The 13015-nt window shown below is 31.6% G+C and overlaps 1 protein-coding gene across 3 annotated transcripts in view; it reads left to right on the top strand.

Moving 5' to 3' along the window:
* FGFR1OP2 (FGFR1 oncogene partner 2) overlaps positions 1 to 13015 on the top strand; it is a 28923-nt gene that overhangs the window by 2970 nt on the left and 12938 nt on the right. For all 3 annotated transcript variants that reach the window (XM_016119262.2, XM_016119257.2, XM_016119258.2), the window contains exons 2-3: positions 9575 to 9723; positions 11972 to 12089. In XM_016119262.2, coding sequence (XP_015974748.1) covers positions 9575 to 9723; positions 11972 to 12089 — 267 coding nt within the window. The remainder of the gene's footprint in view (positions 1 to 9574; positions 9724 to 11971; positions 12090 to 13015) is intronic.

Here is a 13015-nt window from a genome sequence, read left to right as displayed (position 1 = left end):
AAATTTTAAATAGTTTATTTTTATAGTAGTATTTCATTATGCAATCTAGTGAATGTTATTTTAAATGGATATTGTAATTTCAAAAAGTGTGTTAGGAAACATTTATTGGTTTTATACTATTAATGCCTAATTAAAATGGATGCTGGGTTTTTATTATAAGGGAAAATATTTGAAATTTTGTTGTTTTTTTCCATCTTCATTTATACTCCCATTTATTTTCTCTTTCTGACTTGAAATGCAATTTTTATACTATCTTGGAAGTCTCATTAATGAAGTAGGGTCAGGGAAATTTGCTGTTTTCCAGTGAGGGAAACCAAGATTATTTTATTTTATTTTTTCCCAAGGTAATTTTAACATAGGTAAAAGCAAACAGCACCCTGAGGTTCCACTTTGGCTCCTCAGTAAGAGCACTAGACTGGAAATCAGAAATTCTGTTTCTTTATCTGGCTTGGCTCCTTCCTCGCCATTCAGCTCCTTACATTTGGAATCCCTGACTATTTTCTCATTGAAAAAATGAGAATAACTCTTGTCATGTTGACCAAAAGACAACATAAGGTAGTAGTTCTAAGGTTCAGAAAGCTACCAAGAGTTCAAATTAATTAAAATTATTACCTAGCAGTTTGATTTTACTCTACAGTGCTGTAGAGGTCCATTGGATTGAATTAGGTTGGAAAGAAGGCTAAGAATAGGTAAAGTAATTTTGAAGAAGAAAAAGATGACTGCCATATCAGTAAGTTTATTTTACAACTATTAACAGTCGAGGCAGCATGGTACTGATATATTGATAGATAAATAGACCCAGATAGACTAGAGAGCTCAGAAATGTACCCATAACATTTATTGAAAAAAACAAACAGGTGTGTCATTATACAACTATTAACAATTGAGGCAGCGTGGTACTGATATATTGATAGATAAATAGACCCAGATAGACTAGAGAGCTCAGAAATGTACACATAACATTTATTGAAAACAAACAGGTGTGTCTTTAATATTCCATGGGCTTGTTCCAACCCCAAAAAATATAATTGTGTGGCATGATAGAGGTGCTAATTATCACTAAGACGGCAATCTTATTACAATATATAAATGTATCAAACCAACATGTTGTATACCTTAATATTACATAATGTTATATGTCAAGTGTATTTCAATTTAAAAAACTCATTTGGGGAAGAATGTACTATCCAATAAATGAAACTTGGGCAACTAGTTGCCCCCATAATAAAAAAAAAAAACTAGATGCCTTCCTTATACCATACATGCAAATGAACACCAGATGAATTAAAGACAAAGGCAAAACCTTGGGGCTGGAGTGGTTTTGTTTTTTCAAGTTTTAAAATGAACATATAGTCTTATTTTAGATTACAGTTCTCATTTTAACATGTATGCAGGGTCATGTAATCACCACTGCAATCAGAATGTAGAACTATCCATCATCCCAGAATACTCCCTTGTGCGACACCCTCTTCCCACCCCTAACTCCTGACAGCCACTGATTTCTTATTCATTATTATAGCTTTATCTTTTTGGTAGTGCCAGGTCAATGGAAACAGTATGTAACCTTTTGAGACTACCTCCTCTCAGCATAATGCCTTTGAGATTCATCTAAGTTGTTGCCTGTATCGGTAGTTTGCTTTATATTGCTGAGTCATATTCCATTGTCTGGACTATATGTACTGCAGTTCATTTATCCACTCATTTCTGTACAGAACATACCCGGAAGTGGTATTGCTGAGTTATATGGTAGCTGTATATTTAACTTTGTAAGAAGCTGCCAAACCATTTTCCAAAATACCCATATCATTTTGCATTCTCACCAGCATTGTATGAGAGTTCCATTTGCTCTGCATCCTTGTCAGCACTCGGTATGTCAGTACTTTTTATTTTAGCCATTTTAATAGGGCTGTAGCGGATCTCATCATGGTTTCAGTTACATTTCTTTAATAGCCAATGATGAAGAACATATTTTTGGTTAAGTGTTAAAATCTTTCGGTCATTTGAAAAAATGGATCATTTTTTTTTAGTTTAGAGAGTTATATATGTCTTCTAGATAAAAAGTCCTTTGTCAGATGATGTAATTTGTAAATATTTCTTCCCAGTCTACAGTTTGTTTTTTGACTGTCTTAACAGTGCCTTTCAAGTTTCTATTTTTAAGGAGAGCTGGCTTATTAAAATTTTCTTTTATGAATCAAGCGTTTGGTATCATCTCTAAAAAATGTTTGCCTAACCCCAGGTCACAAAAATTTTCTCTGCTTTTCATTTTACATTTAGATCTGTGGTACATTTTTAGTAAATTTTTGTATAAAATGTAACAATTATGCCAGGGTTAATTTTTGGCATGTAAATGTCCTGTCTTCCAGCACTATTTGTTAAAAAGACTATTTTCTCAAAGAGGTTGTGTAAGATTGTTATTATTTCTTCTTTATATGTTTGGTAAACTTTGCCATTGAAACCAAATTTAGATGTTTTTGCATATTTTTAACTACAAATTCAATTTCTTTAATAGTTATAGGAGTCTATAGAATCGTTTATGTAGAACTTTAATCATTACAACTATAATTATGCCTAGTAGTTATAGAAATATTTATCATTATCTCTTTACTCTTTTGCGACTTTATGTGATTTGTGGTTTTGAAGGAATTGGTCTTTTCCATCTAAAGTATTCAATTCATGTGTATGGAGTTAATTGTATTCACTTACACTTTTAATGAATTAGGAGTCTTCAGTGATACTTCTTTCATTCCTGACAGTGATTTGTAGCTTTTCTATTTCTTTTTTCTTGATCAGTTTTGCTGGAGGTTGACTACTTTACTTGTTTTTTTCAAAGAACTACCTTTTGGTTTCATTAGTTTTTCTCTGTTGCATTCTTGTTTTCAATTCATTGAATTCTGCTTTTTGATTATTTTCTCCTTTCTATTTACTTCGTTTATTTTACTCTACTTTTTCTAATTTCATAAGGTTGAGGCTTAGACAATTGATTTGAGATCTTTCTCATTTTCTAATAAGTTGGTGCTATAGATTTCTTTCAAAGTACTGCTTTACATGCATGCCAAAGTTTTGATATCTCGTATTTTGTGTGTGTTTAGATCAAAATATTCTCTAATTTTCAAAAATACTTTTTTTTGACTTGTGTATTATTTATAAATGATGTTTGGAGATTTTCTTAATCTGTTTATTTTAGTTTAATTCCATTATGGTCGAGAACATAATTTGTATGATTGCAATTCTTTTAAATTTCTTAAGGTTGTTTTTGTGATCCATGATATGATCTATCCTAGTGAATGTCCCACATGCACTTAATGTGTATTCTGCTGTTGTAGATTGTAGCTTTTTATAAATACCAATTCAGTCCATTTAGTTGATTGTGTCTGTTTATTTCTTTTGTATTCTTGCTGATTTTATGTGTACAAGTTCTATCATTTACTAAGAAAACTGCAGAAGTTTTCAAAAGTAAGTATTTGATATGTCTACTTACCCTTTTGGTTCTTTCAGTTTTTGTTCTATGTATTTAGAAGCTCTCTAATTAGGTATATACACATGTAGTATTCTTATGTCTTCTTGGTGAATTGACCCTTTTATCATTATGTAATGTACTCTTTGTCCCTGGTAATTTCTTTTTCTCTAAAGTCTACTTCATCAACATATTAATATAACCACTTCAGCTCTTCTTTTTTTTTTTTTTAATAACACCTTTATTGAGGTATAATTCACATATCATACACCTTTATGGGGCTGTAATTCACATACTGTTTAAACAGATGAGTAGCCAGTTAAAGCATACAATTTGATGAGGTTTTTTATATTTACGGAATTGTGCAACCCATTACCACAATCAATTTTAGAATATTTTCATCAGTCCAGAAAGAAATCCTATATCCATTAACAATCACTTGCCGTTCCCCGCTACTTACCCCCAACCTCCCCATCTTCCCACCATGCAAGACAACCACTAATTTACTTTCTGTCTCTCTGGATTTTCCTCTTCTGGACATCATATAAATAGAATCATAAAATGTATGTTTTTTTTGTGACTGGCTTCTTTCACTTAGCATAATTTTTTTCAATTTTCAGTCATGTTACAGCATACACCAATACATCATTTCTTTTTTCTTTTTTCTTTTTGCTAAAAATATTCATGTTATGGATATATCACATTTTATTTATTCATCAGTTGATAGACATTTAGGTTAGTTCTTTTTGACTTATGAATAATGTTGCTATGAACATTCATGTACAGTTTTTGGCATGGACATGTTTACATTTTTGGTGTGTACCTAGGAGTAAAATTGTTGGATCATATGTTGAACCTTTTGAAGAACTGCCATACTCTTTTCCAAAGTGTCTGCACTTTCCATCCAGCAGTTTATGAAAGTTCCAAATTCTCTCTATCCTAGCCAGCACTATCATCTGTCCTTTTTTATAGCCATCACAGTAGCTGTGAAGTATCTCATTATGGTTTTGATTTGCATTTTCCTGATAGCTAATCATGTTGAGCATCTTTTCATGTGCTTATTAGCACTTCAGCTTTGTTTCGATTGGCATTTATATAGTGGTCTTTTTCCATTTTTTTCTTTTAACCTACCTATATCATGTTTGAGGTGAGTTGGGTCCCGTTGTTTTAATTCATCCTGGTAATCTTTTTTTTTATTTAAATCTTTTAATTTATCTTTTAATTTGTGTGTTTAGAACATTTATATCTAGTGTAATTATTAATATTTTTAAATTAAGATTCACTATCTTATCATTTGTTTTCTGCTTGTTCCTTCAATATTTTGTTCCTTTGTTTCCCTTTTTTCCTTCTTTTGGATTATTGAGCATTTTTAATTTTTTAATTCATCTATTGTGGTTTAGACCATTATCGCTATACAGCTTTTCTAGGTGTTTCTCTAGGAATTACTATGTATGTATATAACTTTTTCACAGCCTACTTGCAATTGACATTTTATCATTTCGAGTTAAATGTTGAAACTTTCTCAATATATGGGCCCATTATGTTATAGTTATATTACATATTACATCTACATAAATTGAAAATTCCATCTGTCTTATAGTTCAGACATAGTTATAGTTCTTGTTTTCAAACATCAGGTATTTTAAAGCACTGACAAAAAATAGTTTATTATATTTGCCTGGATGTTTGATTTCTGTTTCTCTCTTTATTGCAAATGCTCTAAGTTTCCTTTTGATATTTTGTTTCTCTCTAAAGAATTTCTTTTAGAACAGATCTACTAGAAATGAATTCTTTTTTTCTTCATCTGAGAATGATTCTTATTTCAGATTAGAATTCAGGACTAACAGTTCTGTTCTTTTAGCACTTTAAGTGTTCCACTGTCTACTAGCCTTTTAAGATTTTTCTTACAATATGTCTGAGCTTGGACCTTCTTGGATTTATCCTTTTGGGGGTTGCTGAGTACTGGGAATGATGAAAACAGTAAGATTCTTCGAAGGAGGTAAAGTGTATCATAATTTAAATTCATAAATAACTGTTCTAGTTAAATATGTTTCCATATTACTTGATTGATAAATTAGAATGTCCTTGGTAGGACACACAAACTATAATAGTATTTAAACATTATAAATATTATGGCTTTTCAACAAGGGACTTTTAAAACCTATCCATAACACAAACATACTAGTCTACTACTAGTACATTTAGGAATGTTACAAATTCCTAAACAATGAAGAGAGGTAATCCTATAAAATCCACTGGGAGATGTTCAGAAAATCCTTTAGGAATGATTTTTGTGCTTGCTTCACCCTTACAGTTTTTCCATATTAGTTTATTTATAAGTATGTCAAATCACCTATCATTGCTATCCAAGAAATTTTATTTTAGTGTTTAATATTGTGGCCATTTTTTTCCCCCTACCATATGAAATGTTTTTTTAGTTTCCAGTTGCCATTTGAGATTTTATCTAGTGTTATCAGGTAGCCATTCTTATAGTGGCAGCTCTTATGGTTTTTACAACTCAATCATCATGTTTCTTTTTGGAATTTATCAGGCCAGATTTTGTGTGTCTTTGGTGGAATCTTTGAAATTCTCCATTAATTTGTTATGATTTTGTGGTTTTATATGAGGCCCTTGCATAAGGACACTTAGCCAAAGCAGTCTGTTTATAGAGTATTTTAATATTGTTACATAGTATTTATAGTATATTATTCTAGCTTGTATAGTATCTTCTTTACTGCCTGTCTGTACTTTTATTGTTTTAGGTAGCATCAAGCTATCAAGTAGTTAATGTATTTGTTATTCTTAAGGAATATCTGAGGAACTTTTTTTCTTTACAGAATTTCAAAGATATGAATTATTCCAAAAAAAAAAAAAATCCAGGTATCAATATATAAATTTACTCTTTTATTTTAGACACTCTGTCTTAGAGGGCCACTGTTAAGTCATTTGATCAGTTTGGCTTCTGGTAAGAAATTGAATTTTACCACAGTGACTGTATATCAAGCCTGGCATTTTCACTTTTTGTGTTTAATAAAAACCTGCTAAATTTCTTGCGTATGATATCTTCACATAACATTTTTATGGATGTATATATATCTGACTTCAGGAGACTTGGGGAAGAACAGAGCTTTTAAATTTGTTTTAAACAGACCTGCCTGTTACATTTTGTGCTCTTAACCAATTAAAGAAGCCAGTGACCCAAAAAAATTTTAGGCCATTGACAAACAGTAAAATCAAGGTTTGGTATAGAGAATTCAAAAGTTTTGTTTTGAGTTTGGACACTTCTTGATTTATGGAAACATAATCAGGTATAGCTGTTGTGGTAAGACTGTTACACCACTGGCTGGTAATATGAAAAGGAAAAAATAGTAATATTTCATAATTATTCAAGTAGTAGAAATTTTAGGATGGTTTCCTTTAACAATAGGGATTTGCTACATATAGTAACAGTAGGCTTAAAGACCTAGTGCAAGCTCTGAAGATGCTTTGACTAATTTAGTTGAGGCCTGTGATTGCTCTGAGGCAAGGATACTAAGCCTTGGCTACTGAATTATGGCATAGGATTTAATAGGCAGTGGGTCTTTAGTGCCATGTTGCAGAACACAGCATAACCTCTTCATATTTCAAAAGGAAAGATTTATGATGATCTAGAAAAACTCCATCTAGATTCAGGGCTCTGTTCCAATTAATTTATGCCTATGGATTCTTTTGCCCAGGAGATTCTGGGAGCATAGTTTGTTTTTGTTTTTCTTTTTGGCAACTTACTGAATTTCACACAGTATAGGTATTATGTCAAATCACCTATCAGCTGATCCTATGTAGGCACCTTAGCGTATTTTATTTGGAAGCAGATCCTATTTTAAATTTATAGATGTTGCATAACAGAGCATAAAGGAGTATTCTTCTGATAGTGGCCCCAATAATACCATTTACAGATTGGGACTTGGGGTTGTTAGAGATTCTGAGTACTTAAGTTGTTCTATTAACCCAAGATCTCAGCATACCAATTGAAGAAGCTAACTATTGACTATTTCATGTTTTGTCTCCTAATTTTTTTGAGCTCCTCTTAAACATATTAGTTATTGATTTTGACATATCAAAAGTTTCCAATAGAATGAAAAATCCTAAAATTTATATATGGAACCACAAAAGACCCTAAATAGCCCCCAAAAATCTTGAAAAATAACAAAGTGGAAGGTTTCATGCTTCCTGATTTCAAACTATATTACAGTGCTATGGTTATCAAAACAAGATGATACTCGCATAAAAACAGACACATATATCAATGGAACAGAATAGAAAGCCCAGAAATAAACCCAGGCCTATATGGTCATTTAATCTATGACAAAGGAGGCAAGAATATATAATGGGGAAAGACAACCTATTCAATAAATGGTGTTGGGAAAACTGGACAGACACATGCAAAATAACGCAGTTGGACCACCATATACAAAAATAAACTCAAAATGGATGAAAGACTTAAATATAAGACCTGAAACCATAAAACTCCTAGAAGAAAACATTAGCAGTAAACTCTTCAGCACTGCTCTCAGCAATGTCTTTCTGGATATGTCTCCTCAGGCAAGGACAACAAAAGAAAAAAAATAAACAAATGGGACTGTATCAAACTAAAAGTTTTGTACAGCAAAGGATACCATCAACAAAACAAAAAGACAACCTGTCGAATGGGAGAAGATATTTGCAAATGACATCCAGTAGGGGTTAATATTCAAAATATATATATAAAAAAACTCATATAACTTAACACCTAAAAAAATCCAGTTAAAATATGGGCAGAAAACCTGGATAGATATTTCTCCAAAGAGGACATACAGATAGCCAACAGACGTATAAATAGATGTTCAACATCACTAATCAAGGAAATGCAAATTAAAACAAGATAACACTTCACACCTGTCAGAATGACTATCGTTAAAAAAACCAACAAGTGCTGGTAAGGATGTGGAGAAAAGGGAACTCTCATACACTGTTCTTGGGATTGTAACTTAGTGTAGCCACTATGGAAAACAGTATAGAGGTTCCTCAAAAAATTAAAAATAGAGTTGCTGTACAAGCCAGCAATTCTACTTCTGGGTATTTATCCAAAGAAAACAAAAACACTAAGTTGAAATGATACTCACATGTTCATTTCAGCTTTACTAGAAATAGCCAAGATGTGGAAGCAACTTAGATGTCTATCAATAAATGAATGGATAAAGAAGTGATATTTATATTCAATGAAATATTATTCAGCAATAAAAAAAGAAATCTTGCCATCGTGACAACATAGATGGACATAGAGGGTATTTTTCTAAGTGAAATAAATCAGAGAAAGACAGATACCATACATCTCACTTATATGTGGAGTCTAAAAAAAAATGTAACAAATGAAAACAGAAACAGACCCATAGATATAGAGATCAAGTTGATGGTTGCCAAAGGGGAGGAGATTAAGAGGTGGTAATTTAAAAAAACAGTTTCCTATGATAACCAGTGTTGTTCAAAGTCAAAACTTTTTTTTTTTTTTTTTGCCATTTGCTAAAGAAAGTGCAAGAGTTAGGATTATATTGCAACTTGATATAAGCGGCAGAAGTTTCTCCAGAAGAAGGTTGATACTTTGATAGAGCATGATGCATAGAAGCCACTCTGGTTGGTTAATAGTATGTATTTGTGAACATCAACTCAGATCATCTGATCAGGCAAAGGCTAAGGATCTTATAGTCAGAGACAGACACTCATTGACGATAGACTAGAGATTAATAAAGTGACCTTTTCCACATATGAAAAGATAGTGCCCTCATGAAGAGCACAGTGTCTATACAATATAAAATGTACTCAGATGTGTACTTTTCTCACCTAAATTCAGGGTATTTTAAATACATACTGATTATGTCTGCAAATTGTTTATATATGTTCTAAATTTTTAGAACATTCTAAATTCACTTTCAAGCTTGTGCCATCCTAACAGAAGCAAAACCCTAGGTGTTCTTTAGATGTTTTCTCTTCCCAGACAACAATCTTGTAACCAATGTAGCTTCAGAAGCATATATGTGTTAACATGAAACAAATAAGATGATATACTGGCTTTGTTTTAAGTTTTGATTTTAATTTTAATTGTAGGTATTCCTTTAGAAATGAGTTGCACAATTGAGAAGGCACTTGCTGATGCCAAAGCTCTTGTTGAAAGATTGCGAGATCATGACGATGCCGCAGAATCTCTGATTGAGCAAACCACAGCTCTCAACAAGCGAGTAGAAGCAATGAAGCAGGTTTGATTTCCTTTCTTGTTGATTACATTTTTTTAAAAAAAGCAGTCATTGACATCTATTACTTGAATTATAAACTTCTACCTAAGTATTAGCTATTTTTTTAATGCTCTCTAAAATTTAAAAGTAGTTTGACTTGTATTTCAGTTTTACTTTAGATTAGAATATAGTTTTGTCATCTTCAGGTGATGTGTGTATGTGTATATATATATATATATATATTCTAAAACCTGTAGACTTAATCACTTTTTTCTTACATTTGATATACATTTGAGTTAAGAAAATGTATGAATTTATCATGTCTAGATACTTTTGACAAAGACCAGATAATATCCTTTACTAACATGGACACATATTCTGTCTCATATTTTATAATGTAGAAATGTTTCTATTTTTCTTTATAAAAGTACTCACGTGCTGTTTTTTAACAATAACAAAAAATTTTAGTAATGCAGGACAATATTCTATCACTTAATATAGTCATTGCATTTGTAATTGCTACCTTATTTTTTATTTAATGCTGCCAGTTAAAGAAGAAATGAAAAGGGCTTCAGTTCTTGTTATCCTTAACTGTGTATATAAGAACTTTCCAGTGGGCCCTGGGAGTTCATTTTAAGCCCTCTTCTGATAAAAATTTTCAACTCTAAGAGAATTATAGAATCTCTGGTGTTGTAATGGAAATCAGTGTGTGGGGAGGAATATATATTTAGAGCCTACTCACATGAAACTCTTCTATTTTGTAGAAGGAAGGAACCCCAAGATACCACATTTATCAAAGCTACTGGAAATAATGGCAAATTTACTTATTTTACTTTGCAACTCTGTATCCCTAAACAAATTACAAATCTCCCTAACTGTCCAGCTTGCCTCATGCATTCCAGTAGACATATATCTGGTATTTAGTTGTAAAAAAAAAAGTAGTTTGACAACCATATTTAGAACCAGGAATATTGTAATGAATATGTTACTAAGTGGCTCATCAAAATGCCTTGAAAATAAAGGAGTGGAGTTTTAAAGTTAGATAATAATAATTTTGCGTTTATTTTGCATATGTTATTGACATAGAATTTACATACCATAAAATTTAACCCTTCAAAGGGTATAGTTCACTGGATTTTAGTATATTCACAGTTTGTGCAAGCATATTCACTAATTCTAGAATAATATTCTTATCACCACAAAAGCCAGTGCCACCCTTCCCATTGGTTGCTCCTGGCAAACAATAATCTTTCTGTATCTATGGATTTGTGTATTTCGGACATTTACTATGAATGGAATCATACAATTTTTAGCTTTTAGTGACTGATTTCTTAACACGTTTTAAATGTTCATCCATATTATAGCATGTATCAGTACTTCATTCCTTTTTATTGCCCAATAATATTCCATTGTAAGGACACATTACATTCTATATATCCATTTATCAGTTGGACATTTGGATTGATTCTGTATTTTGGCTATTATAAATAACACTGGTATGAATACTTATAAACAAATTTCTATGTGGACATATTTCAGTTATCTTAGGTATATTTCTGAGAGTGGAATGAATGGATCATATAACTCTGTTTAACATTTTGAGGATCTTCCAGAATTTTTCAGAGTGGCTACATCATTTTACATTCCCATCAACAATATATGAGGGTTATAGTTTCTACACATTCTTTTCAACACTTGTTATTTTTGCCTTTTTTATTAAAGTCATCCTAGCAGTTATGAAGTGGTATCTCTTGCTGAATTGCATTTCACTAATGACTAATAATAATAAACATCTTTTCATGTACTTATTGGCCATTTGTATATCTTCTTTAGAGTAATGTTTCTTCAAATTCCTTTTCAGTTTTTTTCTCAGCTTTACTGAAATGTAATTGACATATAACATTGTATAAGTTTAAGGTGTACGATATAATTTGATACACTTATATATTGCAAAGTATTACCATAATAACATTGCCCTCACCTCACATAATTACCTTTTTTTGAGTGTGTGTGATGAGAACATTTACAATCCACTGTCTTAGCAATTTTCAGGTACATAATACAGTATTGTTTTTCATGCTCTGTATTAGATCTCCAGAACTTATTATTTTATTTGCTCACCTTTTAATCGGATTATTTTTCTTATTACCATCAAGTTGTGAGAGTTCTTTATATATTCTAGATACTATCCCCTTATTAGATATATGTCTCAGATATTTTCAAGTATTTTCTTCTCGTCTGTGTGTGTGTGTTTTTTTAATATTTTCATTAGTATCAGGAAGAAATTCAAGAACTTAATGAAGTTGCAAGACATCGGCCACGGTCTACATTAGTTATGGGAATACAGCAAGAAAACAGACAAATCAGAGAACTGCAGCAAGAGAACAAAGGCAAGATATAGTATCACTATGTATAGCAAATCAAGAAAACTTTAATCTGCAATTGTACTATCAAGTTGGGATCAATTAATATTTTAATATTTTCAAAAATGGGAAAACAGTAAACTAAATTTACTTTTTGACATTTATCTCATTTCTAGTTCATATGTCTAAATCATATTTATTGTTCTTTATCCTGTCCTACATTTGAATGTCTACCTTGCTTGTAGTCATCTTAAATTCTCATTGTAAATATTAGTTTGTACCACTGCTTTGATCTCCAGCTTAGATGGTCATAGTCTCTTGCTTGAACTGTTCTAATTGGTCTCTCTGATTCCATTTTCTTTTCCCCCTGCAATCCATTTTCAACACAGGCATCACATTAATTTTTCAAAATCATATCTGATCATATTATTCTTTTAAGAACCTTCATTGTATAGCTGGTCCTCAATTAACAGCATTTTGTTCAATTTTGTTTCATTATAATGTTAATGAGATACCATAGGAATTTAACTCTTATTTATTTCGGTTAGCCTATGGTAAAATCAATTTTGTTAAACATCGATTTGCTTAAAGTTACAGAACTTATTAGTGACGTTAAGTGAGGACTTATTGTATACTTATTTCTTTATCCAATGACCTTGAAAGTCAATTCCAAGCCTTCTCTTTTGTCTTTTTCCCATACCTCTCTTCTCCATGAAACCCTTCCTCTTGCCATCCCGAACTAGTTTCTAAACACATCATCTACTTTCACACCTCCCTGCTTAAAATACCTTTTCCTTTATTTTTCACCTTAAGAAGTGCAGGTTCATCTCAATACCACTGTGAAGCTTTCACCAGTTTCTCCCCACAGACTTCTCATATATATTTGAGTAGAGCTGCACTCTCATCATGTTATATTATAATTATTTATGTATTTGTTTTCTCCACTAGACTCT

Source organism: Rousettus aegyptiacus, unplaced genomic scaffold, assembly GCF_014176215.1.
Source record: "Rousettus aegyptiacus isolate mRouAeg1 unplaced genomic scaffold, mRouAeg1.p scaffold_m13_p_2, whole genome shotgun sequence".
Taxonomy (NCBI): domain Eukaryota; kingdom Metazoa; phylum Chordata; class Mammalia; order Chiroptera; family Pteropodidae; genus Rousettus; species Rousettus aegyptiacus.
The sequence above is the reverse complement of the archived record's forward strand: the minus strand, read 5'-3'. Positions and strand labels throughout refer to the sequence as shown.